This window comes from Orcinus orca, chromosome 14 (assembly GCF_937001465.1).
Source record: "Orcinus orca chromosome 14, mOrcOrc1.1, whole genome shotgun sequence".
NCBI classification, from domain to species: domain Eukaryota; kingdom Metazoa; phylum Chordata; class Mammalia; order Artiodactyla; family Delphinidae; genus Orcinus; species Orcinus orca.
Genome location: NC_064572.1, coordinates 31,070,871 through 31,097,976, shown reverse-complemented (window position 1 = coordinate 31,097,976; position 27,106 = coordinate 31,070,871). Strand labels below are relative to the sequence as shown.

The 27,106-nt window shown below is 36.3% G+C and overlaps 1 protein-coding gene across 4 annotated transcripts in view; it reads left to right on the top strand.

The window, feature by feature from the left end:
* The window catches only part of P4HA1 (prolyl 4-hydroxylase subunit alpha 1), a 93,114-nt gene that overhangs the window by 29,744 nt on the left and 36,264 nt on the right, over positions 1–27,106 (top strand). For 3 of the 4 annotated variants that reach the window (XM_049697300.1, XM_049697301.1, XM_049697303.1), the window contains exons 2-7: positions 2,755–2,862; positions 3,804–3,900; positions 5,198–5,349; positions 8,285–8,422; positions 21,702–21,941; positions 24,684–24,880. In XM_049697300.1, coding sequence (XP_049553257.1) covers positions 2,787–2,862; positions 3,804–3,900; positions 5,198–5,349; positions 8,285–8,422; positions 21,702–21,941; positions 24,684–24,880 — 900 coding nt within the window. In that variant the 5' untranslated portion in view covers positions 2,755–2,786. Of the gene's footprint in view, positions 1–1,394; positions 1,506–2,754; positions 2,863–3,803; positions 3,901–5,197; positions 5,350–8,284; positions 8,423–21,701; positions 21,942–24,683; positions 24,881–27,106 lie in introns of those variants that run through there. The other variant, XM_049697302.1, reaches the window with a different exon arrangement.

The following is a 27,106-nucleotide window of genomic DNA, read 5'->3' as shown; positions in this document are numbered from 1 at the left end:
TGCGCTGCGACCGAAGCCCGAGCCTCAGCTCCCAGCCCCGCCGCCCCGGCGGGTGAGCAGACAAGCCTCTCGGGCTGGTGAGTGCCCGTTGGCACTGATCCTCCGTGCGGGAATCGCTCCGCTTTCCCCTCCGCACCCCTGTTGCTGTGCACTCCTCCACGGCCCTGATGCTTTTCCCCTCGCTACCCGCAGTCTCCGCCCGCGAAGGGGCTTCCTAGTGTGTGGAAACCTTTCCTCCTTCACAGCTCCCTCCCACTGGTGCAGGTCCCGTCCCTATCCTTTTGTCTCTGTTTATTCTTTTTTCTTTTGCCGTACCCAGGTACGTGGGGAGTTTCTTGCCTTTTGGGAGGTCTGAGGTCTTCTGCCAGCGTTCAGTAGGTGCTCTGTAGGAGCTGTTCCACGTGTAGATGTATTTCTGGTGTATCTGTGGGGAGGAAGGTGATCTCCCCGTCTTACTCTTCCGTCATCTTCCCTTCGTCTCCTTGTTTTCATTTAAATTTACAAGTAAGGAATATGTTCACTTTAAGTTTCTTGACATATAACACTATCATTAGATATTTTAAATTAAGTTGTTAAATTTGTTTAATTGTTCATTTGATAGGCAAAAACTGGCTATTTATTTCAGTTTTTTTGTGTCCTTGAATACCAATGAGTGGGTTGTTTTTGTTTTTTTGGGGTTTAGTTAACTATAGTTCCTCTTTTGTGGCTTTCTGGTTTATTACTCCACTTATCTACTAACATCTTAGTAGTTTTCTTACTGATTTGTAGGAGTTCCTTAAATGAGCTCTGTTTTCTTTAGTTTCCTAGTTTGTAGTTAATTTTTAAAAAACATACATAAACCTAAATTATTTTGTGTATATAATTCCATCTGGCTTTTGATAGGTTGTCTTATCATTTTTAAGTTTAAAATTTCTTCTCTCCTTTCAGAGATCCAATAACTTTTCCTTTTGTTGTTTTTTTTGTTGTTGATTATAACTCTTTATTCCATTTAGAATAAAGCAGTTTTCAAGCTTCTTTTTTGTAATTTCTGTAGGCTAATGGTTCTTGATTCATTGTGAGGTTTAAGGATGATAAAAGTTGACAGAAACTTTAGGGACAAAATATATTTTAGCAGTGAAAAAAATGATAAGCTCTTATCTGACAAATGTAAACTTTCTCATCAGAGTTAAACGTTTAGACAACATTTCTGATTAGCCTTCTGTTAGTACAGCAAAAGCATTTGTATTTGCTGGAAATAACATTTATTTATGAAGAAATTATGGCAGAAATCTGTTTAAACAGTGAGAAAATTCTAGACTGTTCAGACAGCCCAGGATTTTGAAAAAGTCTTGTGCTTTGGCAGGAACCCAGGAGAGGATGTGTCTGCATCTGCTGCATGCTAGAAGCCTTCCCAAAGAGTTACTGTAAAGCAGCCAAGAGAACAGTGTATTTCACTACTGTGTGGTTCTGGAAGTAACTGGAAGTTTGCAGACTTGAGGGAGGAGACTTAGGAGTACTTCCAGGAGGTCAGTGTCAGTTTCTGTGGTGACCTATTTTTAGTGATTCAAGTTAAGGAAAAGTGTTTTGTGTGTGTATGTGTGTAATAGGGAGTTTTCCAATGTGGCCTTGAACCTGTTGCTTTAGGAGAAGCCACTTGGGAAGAGTCAGAGGTGCCTGTACCAAAGAGGAATAGGGTGACAAGTCAGAATAACCAGTGGGTGTCTGTTATTGGGGCGAATGGTACTGCAGTTGTAATTTATTTTCCTGTAAGGTAATAAAGGAGAAGGACTTAAAGTCCATGTATGTTGTGGAGAAGGAGCAAGAGAAGAGTGCTAACAGGGCCTTTGGGAAAGCAAGGTAAAAAACTTTCTACTGGTTAGTTGATAATCTGCATCTGCCATGAAGAATCCATTCCAGAAAAGACAGCCCTACGGGGGACAAAGCAAAAAAGACAGAAGGGCTTTGCTGCCAGGTTTTAGAAAAAAATGCCACAACTTTGTACTGGGCTAAGGATTTTTTACATAGAACACAGTAGATAAGAGAAAAAGCTCAGCATTGGGCCCTTTGAGAGAAATTGCTAGATTAAATCGACAGGGTTGGTTGGTTTTTTTTTTTTTAATTCTGTACAACTTTTAAAAAATAAAACAGCTTTATTGAGATATAATTCATATACAACACTATTCACCCATGTTCATGCTTGCGTACTTTTTAGTACTTTCACAGTGTTCTTCAACAGTTGATCACCACCGTATATTTTAGAACGTTTTCATCACCCCAATATCTGCAACTTTTAATTGAACTTATTTTAAAATTTAAGGCCATTGCAGGGAAAAGATGGAACAAGTTAGCAATTTAGAGGATTAATCAGAAAGCTCTGAAACCTTTTTTCCCTTTAAGAATATTCTAACATTTTATTTTATTTTATTTTAAATGTATTTCTGGCTGAGTCGGGTCTTTGTTGCTGCGCGCAGCCTTTCTCTAGTTGTGGCGAGCGGGGGCTACTCTTCATTGCAGTGCGTGGGCTTCTCACTGCGGTGGCTTCTCTTGTTGCGGAGCACGGGCTCTAGGCATGTGAGCTTCAGTAGCTGTGGCTCGTGGGCTCTAGAGCACAGGGTCAGTAGTTGTGGTGCACGGGCTTAGTTGCTCTGCGGCATGCGGGATCTTCCCGGACCAGGGCTCAAACCCATGTCCCCTGCATTGGCGGGCAGATTCTTAACCACTGCGCCACCAGAGAAGTCCTCCTTTTTAAAAATAATGGCCATATTTCTCTTATAGGTGTGCGATCCTGTAAAAGTAAGCCTCTGAAGATGATCTGGTGTATTTTAGTTGTAGGGTTTCTACTTCCCCAGTCTTTGGCTGATCCAGGCTTTTTTACTTCAATTGGTAAGTCTTAATTATTTTTTGTTGTTTTTGCATTTAAAAATTTACATTTTTTAGTGTTTTTAGATCAGTAAAAACCAATACATTTGTGTTCCCAGAGACTGAAACATTACTTCAGTCCCTGCCCCTGTAAAAGTCTCTCTCATTTTTAAATTCAATTGTTTTCTTTAAATTATTTTCTCTGATTACAAAAGGAATACATTTTCAGATTAGAAATTTATGAAAATTTAGAAAAGCATACCAAAGAAAATTCTCTGGTAATGAGTCCACCCAGCAAAACTTAATGTATATACTTAGTCTTTTATGTTTTCCTATATACATACTTCATATGTATTAAAAGAGAAGTTTTCTGTCATCTTGTTGACCAGTTCTACCCTCACATGATTGTGGAGCTAAATAAAACACAAACAAGTACTATAGTTATGAAACCTCATTTTGGGATGTAAAATGATGAGTTCTGTTTTCCCCTTATGAATAACTAAATATGGATATTTGAATTGCAGTTGAGAAGTATACTTTTTGTTAGTGTGGTCTTTGTTTATTGAATAAAAATTTAGTTCTAAGTAGTTTCAAAACCACAAAAAGGTGAGAGGGGAGGTAGGGAAGAAGAAACATTGATCCTTAGAAAGTAAGGTTTTGAAATTAAAAAATAAATTTTTAGATGACAGACAATTTGTCGATATGGTCCAAGCTTACAGAATTAAGTAGCTTGAAAATTTGAATTGGAACACATGATTAGAAGAGTTTCCGGCTTTATTTTTATTTATCTGGTTTTTAAAAAAGGAAAAAAAGAAAAAAAAATGATGCTCTCTCCAACATATCTGATTCATGCCAGGTAAGTCCTCTCAGAATGAAGCATTCTCAATCATTCTTATATTATTCAAAAATACTTGTTTTGACCAGTATGGGTATTTGATTACTTTCTTCCCTTTTTCTCCTTCTAGGTCAGATGACTGATTTGATCCGTACTGAAAAAGATCTGGTGACTTCCCTGAAAGACTATATTAAGGCAGAAGAGGACAAATTAGAACAAATAAAAAAGTAAGCAAAGTGTTTTACTTATTATGACTCTGATTCCACCTTCATGTTTTCTTGGTAGAGCTAGAACATTCTTTGAGTGAAAGTGAAAGCCCTCTGTCAGTCTTAAAAGGCCAGTTGAAATGGCTAAAGTAGGAGCACAGAAAACAGAAGTTAGGCCCAGGCTAAGACTTCAGTTGAAGAATATGGATTGAGATAAGAATATAAATGGGTATGGGTCATTGACTGACATTTTTTTTCAATGGTTGCTAATATCTTCTATCCTCTTCTAACCTCCCTAATCAAGCCACCTTCTGGAGCAATTTTCCACTGCTATTTATCCTTCAGTCCTATGGTTCCATTCTAGAGATTACAGTGATAAGTATAGTATTATTTAATTGATATAGTTTTTCCTTAAATGCTAATTTATTTATTTAAATTTATTTATTTATTTATGGCTGCGTTGGGTCTTTGTTGCTGTGTGCGGGCTTTCTCTTGTTGTGGCGAGTGGGAACTACTGTTTGTTGCGTGCGTGGGCTTCTCATTGCAGTGGCTTCTCTTGTTGCAGAGCACAGGCTCTAGGCGTGCGGGCTTCAGTAGCTGTGGCACGTGGGCTCAGTAGTTGTGGCTTGCGGGCTCTAGAGTGCAGGCTCAGTAGTTTTGGTGCATGGGCTTAGTTGCTCCGCGGCATGTGGAAATCTTCCCAGACCAGGGCTGGAACCCATGTACCCTGCATTGACAGACGGATTCTTAACCACTGCGCCACCAGGGAAGTCCCCTAATTTATTTTTAATTGACTCAGGTTCATATTTAATTCTGACCTGAGAGTTCCTAACCTTTGTTTAATGAGTAGCTAAGTATTCGGTTTTTTTGTTTTAAAATACAGTTTCTAGATACTGAATATAAAATTTTGCTGTAAGTTTGATTTAAATGAACATGTAACTGAAATTGGATTGGGCTGATTACTTTGTAATAATCAATTATTTGGCTTTAAGGACCTGTAGGGAAATGAATTTTTAGATTCTTACTAGAGGGATCCAATCACAACTTTTACTAAGATAGGTTATGTTTACTGTAACCATTTGGGAGAAACAAAACTAAAACAAAAAGTCTTGTAGTTATATTTTGATTTTGCCAAGTTAGATTTTATCTGTAAGAGAATCTTGCTCTTTAAAAATCCTTTGTAATTTTACTTTTAAAAGGATTTTAAGTATAGTTTTAACTCAAAACCCTCTAATCTTTTTGAGTGCTTTACTAGTCTTCTTCCTCATTGAGTGTGTATATACTTTATGTAGATTCCACTTATGTCTTACGTTTTTAGATGGGCAGAGAAGTTAGATCAGCTAACCAGCACAGCAACAAAAGATCCAGAAGGATTTGTTGGACACCCTGTAAATGCATTTAAGTTAATGAAACGTCTGAACACTGAGTGGAGTGAGTTGGAGAATCTGGTCCTTAAGGATATGTCAGATGGTAAGTCAGATGGTAAGACTAATGAGCCAAAAAAAAAAGTAAGGCTTTTTTGCTACCACCTGTAGACATGCCAGAAGAAGTGATAAATTCAGTTCCCAGAACATCAGGTGTTCAGCCTTGTAACTGAATTATTGCTGAGATGTATTTGATTTGACTAGAGTTAATTTAGTCTACATCCTGAATTCTTGATTTAAAAAAAAGATGAATAAAAACTGGAAATAAAGAAAGATAGAACTTTATTGTTAAAATGTAATTTCTGCTCTTCATTTAACATGGTCCTTTTTGCTTTGAAATCTAAAAAAGTGAATCAATGGTTTGGCATACAGCTTCATTTCTGAGGGTAATTGTTTTCATTTTAGGATTACCTTCAGATTTAAAAAATTTTATGGGTAAGTCTTTATCTTCTAATCAATTTTTAATGTACTGGGAGTGATACTAATAAGGAAAAATGTTAGCTGTGTTTTACATAGTACTTTGAAGCTTAGGATTGTTTTGTTTAACATAGACAATAAATTTAAAAATTGAGGCTGCAAACAGTAATAATGAATGTCTTTCTAATTGAAACAATAAAATTGTAGTTGAAGTATTGAGATCTTTTAGATATTTTAGTAACAGACACAGAAAACTAAGGCTGGAGTTTAATGAAGTAGAGGTATTATGCTTTAGTACATAGTGTTTATTTGTTGAATGATTGAAGGTGGCAAAAAAAAGAGAGACAGAACTGAGCCAACTGTGTAGTAAAGCACTCCAAGTGTGCTTTCAAGTATTTGTGAGCAGTAAACTAAACTATTACGCATAGGACAGGAAACCTTGAAAAGAAAAATTAAGGCAAGCACTTGTGAATACTTCTTTGAGATGAAAAGGAAATAGTACCTGTGATTATTTGTTGTCATATAACACCATGAGAACATTTTTTTTTTTTTTTTGCGGTACGCGGGCCTCTCACCGCTGTGGCCTCTCCCGTTGCGGAGCACAAGCTCCGGACGCGCAGGCCCAGCGGCCATGGCTCACGGGCCCAGCTGCTCCGCGGCATGTGGGATCTTCCCGGAATGGGGCACGAACTCGTGTCCCCTGCATCAGCAGGCGGACTCTCAACCACTGCGCCACCAGGGAAGCCCCATGAGAACATTTTTAAGATCATATATGTATGCGTTTGTATACATATATACATATGCACACACATTTGTTTATTATTTTTTTAAAAAAATCTAAAAAAAAAGAATCTCAAGTATGAACTAAGTTTTTTTATAAAATAAACCTTAAGACTTAGGCGTTTTAATCTGTGGCAGTCATCCCATAATGCTATAATAGATATACGTTTTTTCTTTTTATTAGAGAGGGTTTAAGTTACTTCACAGATTTTGGTTTGGGGCATAAAATCGTTCCAGTCTTCTGTAAAACTTGCTTGTAAAATTGCATGTGGATATTGTGACTAGGAGTTGGTCTTAAAACTAATGCTTTAATATGGACTTAGGCCTCTTCCATCTAGTTGTTCATCTGTACATTTCAATTAACATAAAAATGCCTGGCCTTTTGATGATCAAAGTATGCATAGTTGATTATAAGTAAAGGAGAATGGAGGGAAGTCTCGTACCTAATTTTGATTTGCAAATGATGACACATGTTATTAAAATTTTAAATCACTTTTTGTTGTATTGATTTCTTAAGGAGTATTTAGCATCTCTTCTCCTTAGGAGTTATATAGTTACCAGTGATTAGTTTCTTAGTTTTATTTTTGCTGTATTTTATGTAAAACCTTTTAAAATTAATATTAGGATTTATAGAGTGCAAACCATGATGATGAACACTATATTTAATAATTAAACAGATCTAAATATATTTTAATAAACTAGCTTACCTGATACTCTTACATATATAATAAATGTCTCTTCCTTCTCCTTAAAGAATTCTACCAAACTTTATATATTTACACATTTATGTGATATGTGGCACATGGAAGAAGAAAACATAACTTTAAGAGTGTACATTTTGCTTACTGTTATCTGAAAGTATAATCGGTTGCCAGTGAACATCGTTTTCAAATCTTTAAATGTTCACTTTTCAAGCTTAGTGGAGGCTGTGTTGTATAATTAAAAACTCTATTATGTTAGTTGATCTTTACCTATTAATACAAATATAATTTATGCAATGACCTCAGATTACTTAAGCAACATTAAAAATGGTTTGGGAAGATGAACAACTTAGAGGTATGTCAAGTCTCGTTCAGTATATTTAATTTTTTCTTGTTACACATGGTATGGTGGAAAATTATAATAAAATAGATTTTGAAAAATCCTTTTAAGACTATATTGGAAAATGGAAGTCTGTGAGGTTCTAAAGTCTTTTTTCTTCCAATTTTATTGAGATATAATTGACATACAGTACCGTATAAAGTGTACAGCACAATGATTTCACTTACACACATCATGGAATGATTATCACAGTAAATTTAGTGATCATCCATCACCTCATATAGATACAAAATTTAAAAAATAGAAAAAAATGCTTTTCCTTGTGATGAGAACTCTTAAGATGTACTCTCTTAACAACTTTCATATATAACATACAGCAGTGTTAATTATTTTTATTGTGTTGTACATTACATCCCTAGTACTTACTTATAACTGGAACTTTATACCTTTTGACAGCCTTCCTCCAGTTACCCTGCACACCCACCTCCTGCCTCTGATAACCATATATCTGATATCTTTTTGTATGAGTTTGTTTTTGAAATATAATTGACCTGCAACACTATGTTCCTGTTATACAAAATATTGATCCTGTATTTCTATATATTTCAAAATGATCACCGTGATAAGTCTAGTTCTGATATGTCATCACCATACAAAGATATTACATAGTTATTGACTATATTTCCCACACTGTACATTTCATACCCGTGTTTAGACTCTTTTTTTCCCCCCCCTATTTTAAGGTTTTATCTCTAACCTAACCATTCAGAGACAGTACTTCCCTAATGATGAAGATCAGGTTGGGGCAGCCAAAGCTCTGTTGCGTCTCCAGGATACCTACAATTTGGATACAGATACCATCTCAAAGGGTGATCTTCCAGGTAAGAATTACTGTAGTCTATAAAAATCCTATCACTTGGCTTCTCCGTTCAGTCCATTAGGGCAATGTTAATATAAAAAGACTTCCGTATTTTAAGATTTTTAACTTCACTTTGTTTCACAGCCTTTGAGGACAAAACAACCCTTTGTCTAGGACTGAATAGTTGTGGATAAGCTGCTAGCTTGTTACTGTGAAAGCTTATAATTATAGAGACTAACTTAAGTAGGCAATTTTAGCATGTAAGAAAGAGAAACAACCAGTTTTCCAAATGTCTGTCTTTAGAATACCCAGTATTTGTGCGTTAAGTTATAAGGAAATTGATAATCAAAGTTTATATATTCAGTAATTTAAAACCAAGACATGTTGAGTATGTACTGATTTTTAGTGTTCTACAGTGTGAAGCATCCTGCTTTCTGACCTATTTTCGGCAAAACCCTCTTTTTTTAAGTTACAGCTGATTTCATGATAATTTGCTTAAATTTATTGTGAAAAAAACATAAAACAAAATTTACCATCTTAACCAATTTTAAATGTGCAGTTTATGGTATTAAGTACATTTGCATTATTATGCAACCATCATTACCATCCATCTGCATAGCTCTTTTCATCTTGTGAAACTGAAGCGCTATACTTGTTAAACAATAACTCCCCAGTTCCCACTTACTCAGCCACTGGCAACCATCATTCTACTTTCTGTCTCTATGACTTTGACTTAAGTACCTCATATAAGTAGAATCATACAGCGTTTGTGTTTTTGTGACTGGCTTATTTCACTTAGTATAATGTCCTCAAGGGCTGTAGTATACGTCGGAACTTCCTTCATTTTTAAGGCTGAATAATAATCCATTGTGTATATACCATATTTTGCTTATCCATTCATCTGTTGATGGACACTTGGGTTCCTTCCACACATCAGCTATTGTGAATAATGCTGCTGTGAACATGGGTGTGCAAATAGCTCTTCAAGACAATGTCTTTTATTCTTTGAGTATATACCCAGAAGTGGAATTGCTGTGTCATATGATAATTCTGTTTTTAATTTTTGAGGAGCCACCATACTCTTTTCCATAGTAGATATACCATTTTACATTCCCACCAACAGTGCATAAGGGTTCCAGTTTCTCCACATCCTTGCCAACACTTGTTATTTTCTTTTTTTTTTCTGATAGTAGCCACTCTAGTGGGTGGTATCTCATTGCAGTTCTGCATTTCCCCAATTATCAGTGATGTTGAGCATCTTTTCATGTACTTATTAGCAGCCGCCTGTACATCTTCTTTGAAGAAATATCTATTTGAGTCCTTTATCTGTTTTTTTTTTTTTTTTTTTGCGGTACGCGGGCCTCTCACTGCTGTGGCCTCTCCCGTTGCAGAGCACAGGCTCCGGATGCGCAGGCTCAGTGGACATGGCTTACGGGCCCAGCCGCTCCGCAGCATGTGGGATCTTCCCGGACCGGGACACGAACCCGTGTCCCCTGCATTGGCAGTTGGACTCCCAACCACTGCGCCACCAGGGAAGCCCTGTCTATTTTTTAATTGGGTTATTCATTCTTTATTGTTGAGTTTTAGAGGTTCTCTATATATTCTGGATATTAATTCCTTATGAGATGTATGATTTGCAAATATTTTCTCCTATTCTGTGGGTTGCCTTTTTACTCCATTGATATTGTGCTTTGTATCCAAATTTTTAAATTTTTACGAAGTCCAATTTGTTTATTTTTTCTTTTTTTGCCTGTGCCTTTAGGGTCATATACAAGAAATCATTGCCCAATCCAATGTTATAAAGCTTTTGTCCTATGTTTTCTTCTAAGAGTTTTATTGTTTTAGGTGTTATATTTAGGTCCTTGATTTATTTTGAGTTAATTTTTACATGTGGTATTAGGTAAGGGTTCAACTTCATTCTTTTGCATGTGGATATTCGGTTCTCCCAGCACCATTTGTTGAAAAGACCATCCTTTCCCCATTGAATGGTCTTGCCATGCTTGTCAAAAATCATTTGACCATATATACAAAGGTTTACTTCTGCCTCTGTATTCCATTAGTCTGTAAGTCTGTCTTTATGCTGATAACACACTATTTGATTATTGTAGCTTTGTAGTAAGTTTTGAAATTAGGAGGTGTGAGTCTTCTGGTTTTGTTCTTCTTTTTTAAGATTGTTTTGGTTATTCTGGGTCCCTTGAGATTCCGTATGAATTTTAGGATGGGTTTTTCTGTTTCTGTTTTTAGTATTTTGATAGAGATTGTGTTGAATCTGTAGATTGCTTTGGGTAGTATTAACATTTTAACAATCCATGAATCATGGGCTTCCGATCCATGAACATGGGATGTGTTTTCCATTTATTTATGTTGTCTTTCAGCAGTTTTTTTGTAGTTTTTCACTGTATGTCTTTCATCTCCTTGGTTAAGTTAATTCCTAAGTATGTTATACTTAGACTTCTTTTAGTAATTTTCTTTTAGATTGTTCATTATTGGTACATAGAAATGCAACTGATTTTTCTGTGTTGTCTTTGCATCCTGCTACTTGGCTGAATTCATTTATTAGTTCTAACAAGTTTTTTGTGGAATCCTTAGGATTTTCTAACCTAAAATAATTTTATCTGCTGGGTATTCCCTGGTGGTCCAGTGCTTAGGACTCCATGCTTTCACTGCCGAGGGTGCAGGTTCAATCCCTGGTTGGGGAACTCAGATCCCACAAGCAGCGCAGTGTGGCAGAAAAAAGATAATGTTATCTGTGAACAGAGATCATTTTACTTCTTCCTTTCCAGTTTGGGCACCTTTGAGCTTGTTCTTGCCTAGTTGCCCTGGCTAGAACTTCCAAGTACTAAGTTGAATAGAAGTGGCGAAAGTGGGCATCCTTGTTCTTGTTCTTGATCTCAAAGGAAAAGCTTTCAGTCTTTGACCATTGAGTGGGTTTTTCAAATATATCTTTTATTATGTTAAGGTAGTTTCCTTCTATTCCTAGTTTGTTGAGTGTTTTTTATCATGAAAGAATACTGAATTTTGTCAGTTGTTTTTTCTGCATGAATTGAGATGATCGTATTTTTTTCCTTTATTCCGTTAATGTGGTGCATTACATTGATCGATATTCATATGTTGAAACATCCTTGCATTCCAGGAATAAGTTCTACTTGGTCATGGTGTATAATCATTTTAATATTATATGCTGCTGAATTCTGTTTGCTAGTATTTTGTTGAGGATTTTTACATCAGTGTTCATAAGTGATATTGGTCTGTAGTTTTCTTGTAGTGTCTTTTTCTGGCTTTGGTATAAAGGATAATGCTGGCCTCATAGAATGAGATAGGAAGTATTCTTTCCTCTCTTTTTGAAAAGTTTGAGAAGGATTGGTATTAGTTCTTCTTTAAATGTTTGGTAGAATTCTCTGGTGAAGCCATTAGGTCCAGGGCTTTTCTTTTGTCAGGAGACTTTCGATTACTGATTGTCTCATTACTAGCTATAGGTCTATTCAGATTTTCTATTTTTTTCTAAGTCTTGGTAGGTTTTGTGTTTTTAGGAATCTGTCCATTTCATCTAGGTTATTCAATTTGTTGGTGTACAGTTTTTCATAGAACTCTCTTATAATCCTTTGTATTTCTGTAGAATCAATAGTAGTATCCCCACTTTTATTTCTGATTTTAGTAATTTGAATCTTTTCTTAGTCCATGTAGCTAAAGGATTGTCAATTTTGTTGACAAAATTCTTTTCAAAGAACCATCTTTTGTTTTCATTAATTTTCTCTATTGTTTTTCTTTTACTTCTCCTTTAATATTTCCTTTCTTCTGCTAGCTTTGGGTTAAGTTTGTCCTTGTTTTTCTAGCTTTTAGGTTGTTGATTTGAGATCTTTCTTCTTTTTTAATATAAGCATTATAACTATAAATTTCTCCCTTAGCTCTGCTTTCATTGTGTCCCATAAGTTTTGGTATTTTGTGTTTTCATTTTCATTTGTCTTTAAGTATTTTCGAATTTTCCCTGTGATTTCTTCTTTGATCCATTAGTTGTTAAAGAGTGTGTTGTTTAATTTCTGCAAAATTTGAAGTTTTCCAGTTTTACTTGTGTTACTAATATCTAACTTCACATGATAATTTACTTTTGCCATCTCTCACTTTTTCTGTGAGTGTGTGGCTTACCCCATTACTACCTTCTTGTCATTATCAACTAGAGAAATAAAATATATTACCTCTATCATCATACTGAAATTGATTTTCTCCTTAAGAAAATATAGTGGGATGAGTTACTTGTTAAGGTGTTTTTCTTGCTCATTTTCCTAAATTTGCAGTGAAGTATCAAGTGGAAAAACTAACCATGGTATAATATTAAATAAAATTTCCTTTAAGCTGCAATGTAATTTCATCAAGTTGGACTTCCAAAAAAGTACAAATTTGCAAATTTTATTTTCTGTTTCTACTAATACGGTACATTATAACACTTCTGAAGATCACAACTTTGTTTTGTTTGGTTTTTTAAATTAATTAATTAATTAATTTGGTTGCACCAGGTCTTAGTTCCGGTAAGCAGCTCCTGAGTTGTGGTGTGTGGGCTTCTTAGTTGCAGCTCACAGGCTCCTTAGTTGTGGCTTGCAGGCTCCTTAGTTGTGGCTCGCCAGCTCCTTAGTTGTGGCATGCAAACTCTTAGTTGAAGCATGCATGTGGGATCTAGTTCCCTGACCAGGGATTGAACCTGGGCTCCCGGCATTGGGAGTGTGGAGTCTTATCCACTGCGCCACGAGGGAAGTCCTGCCTTATGTTTTTTAGTTCACCTCTGGTTTAAAACATCAATTTGTTTAATAGATATTGACTATTTAATGTTTATTTAATATCTACTTAACATAATAACCATTATGTTAAGTACTAAGGATGTGATAATGAATAACACTGCTTTTGCCCTTAGGATACTTATCTTATGATATGGTATGATGAATGCCTAGATGCAGATAACTTAGGATACTGTGGGAGCACATAGGAGAAAACTTAATTTTGGACTTGAGAAGAGAGAGGCATAAAGTAAGACTTCCTGGAATACAGGATATTTTTTAAAATTGAGATGTAATGGACAAGGAATTAGCTAGGAAATTGGGGGAAGGGGGGAAATAGTGGGCATGAGAAAAATATTCCAAACAGACCATATATATAGGCCAGAGAGGAGAGAGCATTTTATATCAGATATCTAACAAGTAGTTTGTTCAAGGGGTGAGTGCATGAACAGTGGGAGGGAGTTGGTTTTGTGAGAGTAGTGAGAGATGAGGCTAGATAGGTAAGCAGAAGCCATCTCCTGATGAACTTTGTAAGTCATGTGGAGGAGTTTGAAGTGTTCTGAGTGCAATGAGAAGCTGTTGAAAAGTTTTAAACAGGGAGGTTATATAATTTTCATTTTAGAAATATCATTTTGGCTGCAGAATGGATTCAGATCTGGGGGTAGGGACAAAGAAATCAGGGAGGAGGCTGTTGGAAAAATTAAGTAAGAGGTGATAGTGGTAGCTTAGGTTATTTCCAGTTTTTTGCAGGACCAAGGTTCAACAGACATCTTTATGTCTTCTTGTGTCTATTACACACATAAAAGAGTTTCTCTTGGATATAAGCTTCTCAAACTTTACTAGATGTGGCCAGATTGTTCTCCAGAGCAGATGTACCAATTAATGCTCTCACCCGCAATGTATGGGAGTTCCCATTTCTTCATACCCTTGCCAACACTTGGCTTTGTCAGATTTAAAATTATAGCAGTTGAGGTGTGAAGCGATAGGGATGAGGGTAGGGGGAAGGATGATTCGTTTTTTTTAATTGCCCTCCCCCCAAAATCAGAGAAATGCTTATTTCAGTGGATTTATATTGATGCCATGTAACTCCTTGATTAATTTTGTCTGTTTCTTTCTCCTTTTTGGGCCTACCTTTTGAAATGCTTTCTTGATATTTTAATATAAAATCTGATAAGTTAAATGGATTTTAGCATTAATGATGCCTTTACAGTTCATATAGACTGTTCCTTTAGTTTCAGGTTGTTCCTAACCCTGATTTGTTGAGTAGATTTTTAGCTTCCGGAGATATTACACTTTTGGTGGGGGGGGCGGTGAAGTAGAAAAGAATAGCTTTATTGCTTTGCCAGGCAAAGGGGGGTACCACAGCGGGCTAATGCCCTCAAAACTGTGTGTCCCCTACACTTCTCTTTTTGGATAGAAAATGACTTATATATAAAATTTGATTTACTTCAGGTGGAAGTTGAAGGTTCTTCTTGGTCATTTGCATCACTATCTTGGTTAGCTGATAAGGTTAACTACACCAAGCAGTAGATTCTCTGCACATCTCTGGAGTGCACTCAGCTATGAGTGTACCATAGTGCCTCTGATGCAAGACGTCAACTTCCCAAGTGTATGCATTTTAAACATATTTGTCCCTTACAAATCAAGTTTTTGTCCACTAAATGTTCCTATAAATAATAGTGTAAGAATTTTTAAATTAAATCTCCAAGTTTATGGATGAGCCACAAAAAACATATTTCTAAGTAAATTTTCCTATACTATTTTATTTCCTATTCCTATTTTCCTATATTATAGTTTATATTGTGATAATAAATTAAAAGGACTCTTTTTGGTGTTAGTTTTAACTGTAAATTTGGGTTACTACATTCGGTTTGACGGGCTAACATCAGTCATCCGTGCCACTTCCTTTGAACCAAAGGAATTTGCAGCTTATTCTTTTTTCTCATCAAATTCTATTTGTGCTTTGCATGAAAGTTTTTTATAGTCTTTTTCTGCCAACATCACTTTCCTTATCTCATTTTCTTTGTCTTCTTGTCCATTTACTTTTTCTTTTCATGTTCTCTATTTTGGAAGCAGCCTTCCCTTTCAAATGCTACATCACTTCATTTTCATTTTCATTTTCTTCTTTAATACAATTCCTAGGCATTTTGCCTTTGATAATTGTGAATAGATCGATAGGTAAGATAACCAGAGATACTTTAACTACCAAGGCAGAATAGCTAAAGATACTCTACTATCCCCATTGTGCTTTCAGATAATGTTGCCAGGATATCAGGTCATGTAAAAAATATTTCTGGGGCTTCCCTGGTGGCGCAGTGGTTGAGAGTCCGCCTGCCGATGCAGAGGACACGGGTTCGTGCCCCAGTCTGGGAAGATCCCACATGCCGCGGAGCGGCTGGGCCTGTGAGCCATGGCTGCTGAGCCTGCGCGTCCGGAGCCTGTGCTCCACAACGGGAGAGGCCACAACAGTGAGAGGCCCGCGTACCGCAAAAAAAAAAAAAAAAAAATATTTCTGGTGCTCTCTACGGGTATTAATGGCATACTCTCCTCTTGTGCCTTTTGTATGTCCCTGAGAAAAAACATTCTTAATTACTGCTTTGTAAGCTCATCTTAGAACTGTATTCCAGTTCTCATAACTGAAAAATAATAGGAGAGTCAAAGTTCAGTATGTTTCCTTTGTTTCTGAAATTGTGTCATGTTAAACTATTAATAAGTTAGTTTCTTGGTATCCTTTTCTAGATTAGAGTGTGGAGTAGAGAGTTAGTAACTGTCAAAGTATGGATCTTCATCTTCATTTTAGTAGTACACTGATAATCAGTTACTATCCATAAGTGACTAACAGGAGGCAAAAAAAAAAAAATGTGAATGGAGGTAGTTGTATGATTTGAATATTTAATTGTATTGGTCCATGTGATCCTCCAGTGCATACATCTCCATGCTAGGACTGTGCTTGGTACTAGAATGTAACAGGTCATATCCTCAGACCAGGGCATGCTATGCCCTAGACAGTGAATGTCTGATCACTAGCAAAATGTGCCCATGATTTTATTTCCTCTTTTTTTTTTTTTTTTTTTTTCGCGGTATGCGGGCCTCTCACTGTTGTGGCCTCTCCCGTTGTGGAGCAGAGGCTCCGGATGCGCAGGCTCAGCGGCCATGGCTCACGGGCCCAGCCGCTCCGCGGCATGTGGGATCTTCCCGGACCAGGGCACAAACCTGTGTCCCCTGCATTGGAAGGCGGACTCTCAACCACTGCGCCACCAGGGAAGCCCTTTATTTCCTCTTAATTTATTTCTCATGAACTCCTTTTCTGCTAGCACTTAAAAAAAAAAAAAAATGTTGACACCATTGGATAGGTTATAGCTAAGTCTGGTTTTAGCCAATTTACTGCCTTGTTGAAGTATAGTCAATCAAAAGTTATTAAGGAAAACACCATTGTATTCCTTTTTCTACCAGTTTCCTTTGTGATGTTATCAGACATATCAGACATACGTTTCTTTTGGTTAAATACCTAGAAGTGAATTCTCTGGGTTGCATGGTAGGTATATATTTAATTTTGAAGAAACCACCAAATTGTTGTACCATTTTTTATATACTCTGGTCATCAGTGTATGAGAGTTTCAGTTCCTTCACATACTTGCAAACACTTGTGACTAAGTCCTCCAACTATGTTCTTTGTTAAAATTGCTTTGGCTATTCTAAATTCTTTGGATTTCCATATAAATCTTAGGATCAGCTTGTCAGTTTCTACAAAAATGCCTGTAGGAAATTTTATTAGGGTTGTTTTGAATCTTGGGGAGAATTTGGGCAGCACTGTCATTTTAAAAAGATAATTTTCTAATCCATGAACATGCTATCTCTTTATTTAGGTCAGAAAACTTGGTATAGGAGATAAGATATTTTGACATTAACATTAAACCACTGTGAGTCTCACATTTATTGTTTGAACGTTGGTATCAAAAGTTGGAAAAAATTTTCTTTTTCTTTCTCCCCTCCTCCTTTTCCTCCTCCTCCTTCTTCTACATCTTTCTCACTGAAAGCAAATTTATCACAGGCTCAGTTTTTAATTCATATCCTATCTTTGTCCTCTTCTGTTGTTCAAAAACTTTATATTGTTTTGGTTTCTGTTATATTTAGAAATGTGTTGACAAATGAAACATGATGACACATTGTCCAATACAGGAACATGAAACTGTAACTAGCATAGTGGGCAGTATCCATTTTGAGGTCTGACATAATACCTTTTTCATTGGATTGCCATGAGAATCAAATGAGCTAAAAAGCCTGTGAGAACTAAAGCCTGTGAGAACTAAAACTGCAAAATGCTGTTATTAATGTTTTATTTAAAAGAGGTGCCCAAATAAACTTTTTAAAAATTGAGACATAATTGACATATAACATTGTATTAGTTTTGGGTGTACAACATGACGCGGATATGTACGTATTGTGAGATGATCACCACAAGATGTTTAGTTAACATCCACCATCACACATAGTTACAAAAAAATTTTTTCTTATGATGAGGACTTTTAAGATCTACTCTTCCAGCAACTTTTAAATATAGAATACAGTATTATTAACCATAGTCACCGTGCTATACATTACATCCCCAGGACTTATTTATCATATAACTGGGAGTTTGTACCTTTTGACCACCTTCACCATTTCTCTCATATTAGTTTTAGTCATGCAGAACTTTTTATCTTCTTTCAAAGTCCAAACTATACTAATAAGGTCCACTGACAGAAGTCTCACTTTCATTTCTGTACTCCTCAACCTGTTCCTTTCTTCTTCCTATATGTAACTACCACTTTATTAGCTTTTTCATTTCCACTGTTTCTTTTTGAAAATATAAGCAAATGTATATATATTCCTGTTTCCTTTCAACATCAGCACAGAAGGCAGCATGGTATAAATACTTCCTGTACTTTGGCATTTTAATTTATTGATATGTTCTAGATAGTACTTCATATCCTATATAGAAATCCTCCTCATTTCTTTTTACAGCTGCATGTTACTCTGTTTTGTGGAGTTACCATAGTTTATTTAACTGGGCGCCTATTGATGGACATCTGGTTTGTTTGCAGTCTTTTGCTTTTATAAAAATAATACTTCCATTAACCTTGTGCATATATTATTTTGTTTTTTTGCTAAGTGATCTTTGGGATATTTTTTCTAGAAGTGATGCCATTGAATCAAAGAGGAAATACATAGGAAATTTTGCTAACATTGTCCCAGTTTCCCCCCATAATGGTTCTGTCATTTTGTATTTCTAGCAGCAATATATGAGAGTGCCTATTTCCCCACAGCATCACAAAAAATTTCAAACTTTGAGATTTTTGCCAATCTGATGGCTCACTTTTCTTTAAATGTATACCAATTTCTTTGGTTATCTTTTTTTTTTTTTGGTACCTCAGACTTCTCTTTTGGAATTGTTTTCTTCCTCCTTGAAACAAATCCTTAAGAAGCCCTTGCATGTACTTTGTTTGGCTTATTATTCTCTATGCTTTCTGAATCTGAAGTTTCATGTATTCTAATGCTAGAATATTGTCCACCAATATTTCTTTAAATAGTGCCTTTTCCACATTCTGTTGTCTTCTTCTGACACATGCTGTTGTCTTCTATCTTCTTATTTTTTCTTTCTTGTCTTTTAACTAGAACTTCATATGTATTCCTCCTCTCTGCTGCATCCTGGGTAGTTTATCCCATGGTAATTTATTCAGTTCTCACTTCTTGGTTTATTATTCTCTTTTTTTTGTTGTGTCTAACTTGCTGTTTAACCTGACCAATATGTCTTTATTTCATTGATAATATTTTTAATTTCTGGAAGTTCTATTTCTTCCCCCCACTCAAATCTGCCTGGTCTTTTTTAGGGTATCTTACATGTTCATATTTTCTATTTTTTAAAAAATTCTTTAAACATTTTAATCATAGTTGTTTTGTATTCTTAACCTGATAACACCAACATCTGAAGACTGTCTAATACTGGTTTTTAATAGTTTTTGCTAATTTTGCTCATAGTGGCTTGTTTGATCATGTGCTTTGTGATTTTGGATTGTATGCATTTCTTCAGATTGTGTGTTGGAATATTGCAAAACCTGAGGTGAGGGTGCATTTTGCAGAGTATAAATGTTGCTTCTGCCAGTTGTCCTATTGCATTACCAACCTACGACTACTTTAAGTTAAATTCTTGGCTTTAGTTTTCCAGACCATGGAGATAGCATATGTTTGAAATGAAAACCTCCCTGAAAGCGTGCCTGTGGAGTTCTAAGGGATTGTTTTTCACCTACCTGCAGTGAAGACTGAGAAAAACAAGTTCTTTTGTTGTTTCTCTTTGCCAGCTGACAGAGTTTTTTTTCTAGTTCATTCTCCCATTCAAGATGTAGTTCTTCAAGGGTCTGCTTTGTCACTTTCCATGGGCCTGAGGCTTTATCTCCTGTCCCTTTCTTGGTGGTTAAAAATCAAGCTTCTAGTATTCTGATCTAGTGACTGCCTCCAGAGGAGATGCAGCTTCATCCTCTGCTTACCTCTCTAGGTTTCAAGTTCCTTTTTGGTTTTGGCCCTAAGAAATTTGCTTAATTCCTGTGAACTTGGCCATAGTACAAATGGATAATGGTTACATTTAATTCAGCATTTCTAGGTAGAGTCGACCCTTGAACAATGCTGGGGTTAGGGGTGCTGACCCCCCTGAGCAGTTGAAAATCTGCGTGTCTATTTTGACTCTCCCAAAACTTAACTACCAATAGACTACTGCTGACTGGAAGGCTTACTGATAATTTAAACAGTTGATTAACACATATTTTGTATGTTACATGTATTATATACTGTATTTTTACAATAAAGTAAGCTAGAGAAAAGAAAATGTTATTAATAAAATCATAAGGAAGAAAAAATACATTTACAGTACATACATGTATTTATTGAAAAAAATCCACATATAAGTGGACTCATGCAGTTCAAACCCTTGTTGTTCAGGGGTCAACTGTGTTTTATATCAGAAGCAATTCCCTCCCCACCACCCCAGAATATGTGGTCCAGATGTAATTTTCTCTCTGTTGCTTACTTAACATGGTATACACAAAAAACATAAAATACTCAGGCTCTTAAAGTCTCCACTTAACTCATCTGATTTACTGTTTATAAAAATGCAGTGTTATATGGTTGCTATCATTCAGAGTATATTTTTTACATTTATTTCTTTCTATAGTTCTTTCTCTCTTTTTCCTTATTCTTATGAAAGTAATGGTAATTGTACAATATTTGAAACAAATAGTCAATAATAAAAAGACAAGTAACCAAATTTTTAAATGGGCAAAAGGATTTGAATAGACATTTTTCCAAAGATGATATACAGATGGCCAATAAACATGTGAAAAGATGCTCAACATCATTTAGGGAAATAAAATTTAAAAACCACGATGAAATACTACATCATACCCACAATGGCTATAATAAAGGTGGACAATAACAAGTACTGGTGAGGATGTAGAGAAATCAGAACCCTCATACATTGCTGGTAGGATTGTAAAAAGGTGCAGCCACTTTAGAAAACAGTTTGGCGGTTTCTGAAAATGTTAAGCATAGAGTTGACATAAGACCCAGCAATTCCACTGGTACATATACTCAAGAGTAATGAAAAAATGTGTCCACAGAAAAACTTGTACATGAATGTTCACAGTAGCATTATTAATAAAAGCCAAAAAAGTGGAAACAACTCAAATGTCCATCAACTGATAAGCAAAATGTAGTCTATCCCAATGGACTAGTATTTGGCAATAAAAAGAACCTTGAAAACATTATGCTGAGTGAAGGAGTCCAGTCACAGAAGACCATATGTTGTGTGATTCCATTTATGTGAGATAGCCAGAATAGGCAAACCTACAGATACAGAAAGTAGATTAGTGGTGTGTAGGGATAGGGCAGGAAAGGGGAGATGATGGGTAGTGACTGCTTAAGGTTACAGAGTTTCTTTTTGGGGTGATGAAAATGATCTAAAATTAGATTATGGTGATGGTTGTACAACTCTGTGAATATACTAAAAACTATTGGATTCTTTAACTGGGTGAACTTTATGGTATGTAAATTACATACCATTAGTGCTTTTGAAAAGGGTTACTGTAGGGGAAGGGAAGAGGGGAAAGAATCAATTGACAGGTTTGTCTCTCTTCCTGTCCATTTATCCCTTGCCCAGATTGTTGGTTAAGAGTTAGATATATCTCATATGGTGATTCCCGCTGTGTTGGAAAATTGCATGCTTCAACTTAATTGATGCTTCATTTTGGTATGATGGCTGATAATTGAAGTCTCGGGTTCTATAGGTCCTACGTTACCTATTAGCTGTGTGATCCTTGCCATGTTTCACTACCTTGTAGATTGTTCCTTTGTTTATAAACTTAGGATAATTCCTGCTTTTCCTACCTCAGAAGGTTGTTGTGAGGTTCAAATGAGAGGGAGATAGTACTTTGAAAGCTGTGTTGTCCTAAATAAGTATATAATAGTATTAAGATTCCTAAAGTTCTCTGTATTTTGTTTCCATAGGAGTAAAACACAAATCATTTCTAACAGTTGAGGACTGTTTTGAGTTGGGCAAAGTGGCCTACACAGAAGCAGATTATTACCATACAGAACTGTGGATGGAACAAGCACTAAGACAGCTGGATGAAGGCGAGGTTTCTACAATTGATAAAGTCTCTGTTCTAGATTATTTGAGCTATGCAGTGTACCAGCAGGGAGACCTAGATAAAGCACTTTTGCTCACAAAGAAGCTTCTTGAACTAGGTATGTTAATTTGGCCTAATTCAAGGTTAAACATGTATTGGTGGATATATAGATATACTAATTATAATTATGTGTGACTGTATATATTTGTCATATAGCTTTGGTACTTTTTATTTGTCGTAAGTCAGGAGCTCATCTGTCAGACATACTTTATCTTTCTGTTTATCCTCTAAATAAATGGCAACTGGTCTTTCTCACCTAATAGTACTACAACAGTAGCTGTGTTTCTCTGCTCTGTACTCTTCAGGAATTTCAAAATTGGACCTAACCTAGCTAACTCAGTCAAAAATATTTGTTTACCCTGTTGCATATTAAATATTGACTCGTGTTCTTTGAAGGAAGTTTTTGGTTTATTGCATTTCATATTCAGAAATAGTGATTTGAAATGTCAACCTAAATAAAAAGGTAAAATGAGGCAAACTCAAAATTGTCAAAAACATGAGTTTAGTAATAGCAGAGGAATTGCATTCAGGACCTGCAAAATGTAGGAAGCTACAGGTGAGTCCATTGAGGGATTGGGGTAGGCTGTGTTTATGGGCAGGGAATGTAAAGAGGGGAAAGTTCAGTTAGAGTCTGTTCAAATCAAAAACAAATGGGGACTAGCGTTGAACATTCCCTAAGCAGATAAAACCAGTCCAGTCATACAAACAAGCTCAATTCAGCTTACTTTTTTTTTTTTTTTGATGGTACGCGGGCCTCTCACCGCTGTGGCCTCTCCCGTCGCGGAGCACAGGCTCCGGACGCGCAGGCTCAGCAGCCATGGCTCACGGGCATATGGGATCTTCCCGGACCGGGGCACGAACCTGTGTCCCCTGCATTGGCAGGCGGACTCTCAACCACTGCGCCACCAGGGAAGCCCTCAGCTTACTTTTAACACCAGCTCAACTTGGGTGATTTATTGTTCATGCCCCTGGAAACCATAAGCAACATTTCCTAAGATTGATATGAGGCAACCCTTGACCAATTCCCTGTAATTTAAGAAAATTCCAATATTATCAGTTTTCTGAAAATCAGGCATTTTCCTTAAGTTTTGTGGTCCTGAGGGCACATGCATGAGATTTTCCATTTTATATCCTCTGGTTGAAATTCTTTCATAGAAATAAATAGACTGGAAGTATATTTGATTGTCATATTCAAATGTTAGGAAAATATGATATCTTATGAAGATTTTACCACTAGTGTTTTGAACAGAGATATAGTATTTCTGTAAGTATGAGCCAGGGGCCACATGCATCAGAATTACTTGGATACTTGTTAGAAATGAAAATTCCTTGATCTCCATACCAGACCTACTAACTCAGAATCTGTGGTGGAGTTGTATGCTAAAAAAATTCATGTGGTCTTTGGTGTATAACGAAGCTTTAAAACTTAAAAAAAATTCTTTTTATGAATAGGTAAATATGTGTATATTAGGAGAGTTGAACAGTTCAAAAACATTGGTCATCTGAAAATAAGCTTTTTTTTTTTTTTTTTTTTTACGGTACGCGGGCCTCTCACTGCTGTGGCCTCTCCCGTTGCGGAGCACAGGCTCTGGAAGCGCATGCTCAGCGGCCACGGCTCACGGGCCTAGCCGCTCCACGGCATGTGGGATCTTCCCAGACCGAGGCACGAACCCGTGTCCCCTGCATCGGCAGGCGGACTCTCAACCACTGCGCCCAGGGAAGCCCTGAAAATAAGCTTTTGATAATTAGGTTATTTCTTAGTTGAGTGAATTAATAAATTGAGATATTAATTCAATTACCCTTTTTTCCCTAGTATTTTTTAGTGATATTTTTCCTCCTGACTTAAAAAATACTTCATTCATTGTAGAAAAAAATACAGAATAGTCATCACTCAGAGCCAGTCACTCAGAGATACCCACCAATTTTTTTTGTTTCCTCGTAGTATACCCCCTCCCCTCTTTTCCCTTTCTTTTACAAAAGTAGACTCATATTGTGTGTATCACAACATATATTATGAGCAGTTTCTCAAAGACGAAGTATTTTACAAATCTAAGGCTAGATTTTTTAAACACTTCAATTAATGTCACAAGTGAAATTTCTGTGTTCTGTTCTGTCTTTTTCATTTGTGTGTGTCTGGTGGTTTGGATTTTTTTTCTCCTGGATGGGTGGAGTAGTCCTCCTTTCCCCTACTAAAAGATAGCTAACAATTATGACTAGCAATTCCAAGGCAGTTAGTGGATTCTGGCTTATTTGAAAATTATATTTTTAGTTTCTCTTTTCCATCTCACTTAGAATTTTGGGACGGAAGTCCACTCAGCCCTCAGAAGTAGACTGTGTTCTGCGTTTATAATGTGTCTGCGGTAAAGGTTGCTTTTGAACTGTATACCTTGTCTTCCTCATGGTCATTACATTGCAATCTCAGAAAAATCTTTTCCATTGCTTCAAATAAGTGTAATAAGTAATACTTTAAAATTCATTTGACATCAAAGCTGATTAGTAAATTCTCACATGGAACATTCTCAAAGTAGAAGCGGTAATTGCTACTTTGAAATAAATGGCTGATTCCATCTCCAGAACTCTTTTTGTAGAGGGTGAATATATGTCTTGATGTGCTTTGGGCAGTACAGGTTTATACCTATTGTTTTGGTATACTAATTTTCATTAGTGCCTCCTTTCACTCTCAAAAGCATCCTGGTTTGGAAGGTAAATTTATATATTCCTCAATTTGTATATTGTTGTATTCTGATGCTTGAACAACTGTAAGCTTACTCATGGACATGCTTTCTTTCTTTTCTAATAGATCCTGAACATCAGAGAGCTAATGGTAACTTAAAATATTTTGAGTATATAATGGCTAAAGAAAAAGATGCCAATAAGTCTGCTTCAGATGACCAATCTGATCAGAAAACCACACCGAAGAAAAAAGGGGTTGCTGCGGATTACCTGCCAGAGAGACAGAAGTACGAAATGCTGTGCCGTGGGGAGGGTATCAAAATGGTAAAGTGGAAAAGCCAATTGTGTGTGTGTGGAAGTGGATGTGTGTGCGTGTTTGTACATAGTTCTAGAGAGATTCAGAATTCTTTTATTTTTAAAATTTGTGATAAAAATCAGAATTATTGATAAAGTATTACAGTATGCCACATCACTTTATTATAGGTGTCACACTTAATATGCTCCAACCCTTAGTAAAATAGCTTTAAAACAAAACTTGTGAATCATATACCATTACAGTGCGTTTTTGGTAATTATTACCCTTTTCATAGATTAAAACAGGCTTTTTAAGGTGAAGAATCAGATTTTTTTTTTTTTTTTTTTTTTTTTGCGGTACACTGGCCTCTCACCGTTGTGGCCTCTCCCGTTGCGGAGCACAGGCTCCGGACACGCAGGCTCAGCGGCCATGGCTCACGGGCCCAGCCGCTCCGCGGGACATGGGATCTTCGCAGACCGGGACACGAACCCGTGTCCCCTGCATCGGCAGGCGGACTCTCAACCACTGCGCCACCAGGGAAGCCCTTTGTGCATTTTTAATATTTCTTAAATAGACAAAAACATTTCACTAGGCAATCCTGTCAAGGTTGACTAGGAGCAGAACCAAAAGAGATCACTGTATAGATAAATCCACTGTTTCATAGGGTGGTTTAGAATGGTATATTATTTCTATTTAAGATTGCTGAAATCTCTTTTGCATTAAGATATAAGAAAAAACTTTATCACTTCCCTTAAATTATCTAATTCTTGGGCTTCCCTGGTGGCGCAGTGGTTGAGAGTCTGCCTGCCGAAGCAGGGGACACGGGTTCGTGCCTCGGTCCGGGAAGATCCCACATCCCGCGGCGCGGCTAGGCCCGTGAGCCATGGCCGCTGAGCCTGCGCGTCCGGAGCCTGTGCTCCGCAACGGGAGAGGCCGCAACGGTGAGAGGGCCGCATACCACAAAAAAAAAAAAATGCACAAAGACTTTAAACAGATTTTGGCTTTAACAGTTATTCTTTAAAATACTAAAACGTCTATAAATATCTCTTTGTTTATTGTATATCTATATTTATGTATTCATACTCAGATTACCAGTGCTTCAGGATACTTAATAGGTAATAGGCCAAAAATAATAAAGTTCAAGCGTGGGGAACATAGTTTCTGTTCAGCTTTAGGACTTTTCAGATCCTTTTTATGATAATATGCATTATGGATAGGATATACTTTGTTTCTCAACATTAATTGATCATGGAATCCTTATTTAAGGAATATCATGTGGTACTAGTGTTCAGCTGAATGCGGGCATACGTAGAAGGAGTTAGTGAATTTTTGAAGTGAGTACTTTTAAGTGAAAACATTTGAATAGTGTTTAACTTTTTCTCTACTACTGATAGACTGAAGCTGGGTTTTACGTTTTTATGTTGATGACTTCCTGGTATTTGATGACTCACTGTTGACAGCCTAACCTGTAACAGCAAATAAGTAGATCATATTTATGTTGACATTTTTGATAAGTTTGTGGATTCCCAGAAGAACATGTTTACTTTCGCTTTGGGAGCTAATAAGTAAATACAAATTAGACTCATGAAACATTTTTTCAAAATTTCACATCTAAATATTTTAGTGTGTCTTTTAAAGATAAGGACTCTTAAAAAATAACCACAATACCATTATCATGGTATTTCCAGTATCACAGTATTCATAGTAGTTCCATAATATCATCAAATATCTAGTCAGTGTTCAGATTTCCAATAGTAAGCAGATATTTTTTATTGCCCTTAGAATCTCTTAAAGAAGAGAGCAAAATAGAACTACAGATATAAAAACAGAAGTCTGTTAATTTGCCAGTTTGTTGATGTAACACACACACGTCAACTCTGCCCCAGGTCAAAGGAGCATCCTTTTTCTCAGAATAGTTAAATTCATCTCATCATCATATAAAAAGCTTATTTGATATAAAACCTTGGATTTGATTCTAGGTAAATAAAGTACAAGAATAAACATGAATCATTATTTGTTTTTGTGTAGTTAATAATTAAAACCAAAACTAATATTATTCCTACCTCATAATATGAAATACTTGTTTAATCAAGAGAAGAATCAGCAATGGAATAACTTATTTAGTTAATATAATACATAGATGATTGAAAGGAACCTTTATTTGTTTTGTTGACCACTCTGTCTTTAATACCTGCTAGTAAAAGCACCTGGCTTCTTTGTTTAATAACTTATTTTCTCTTTTTCAGAGCTACCCA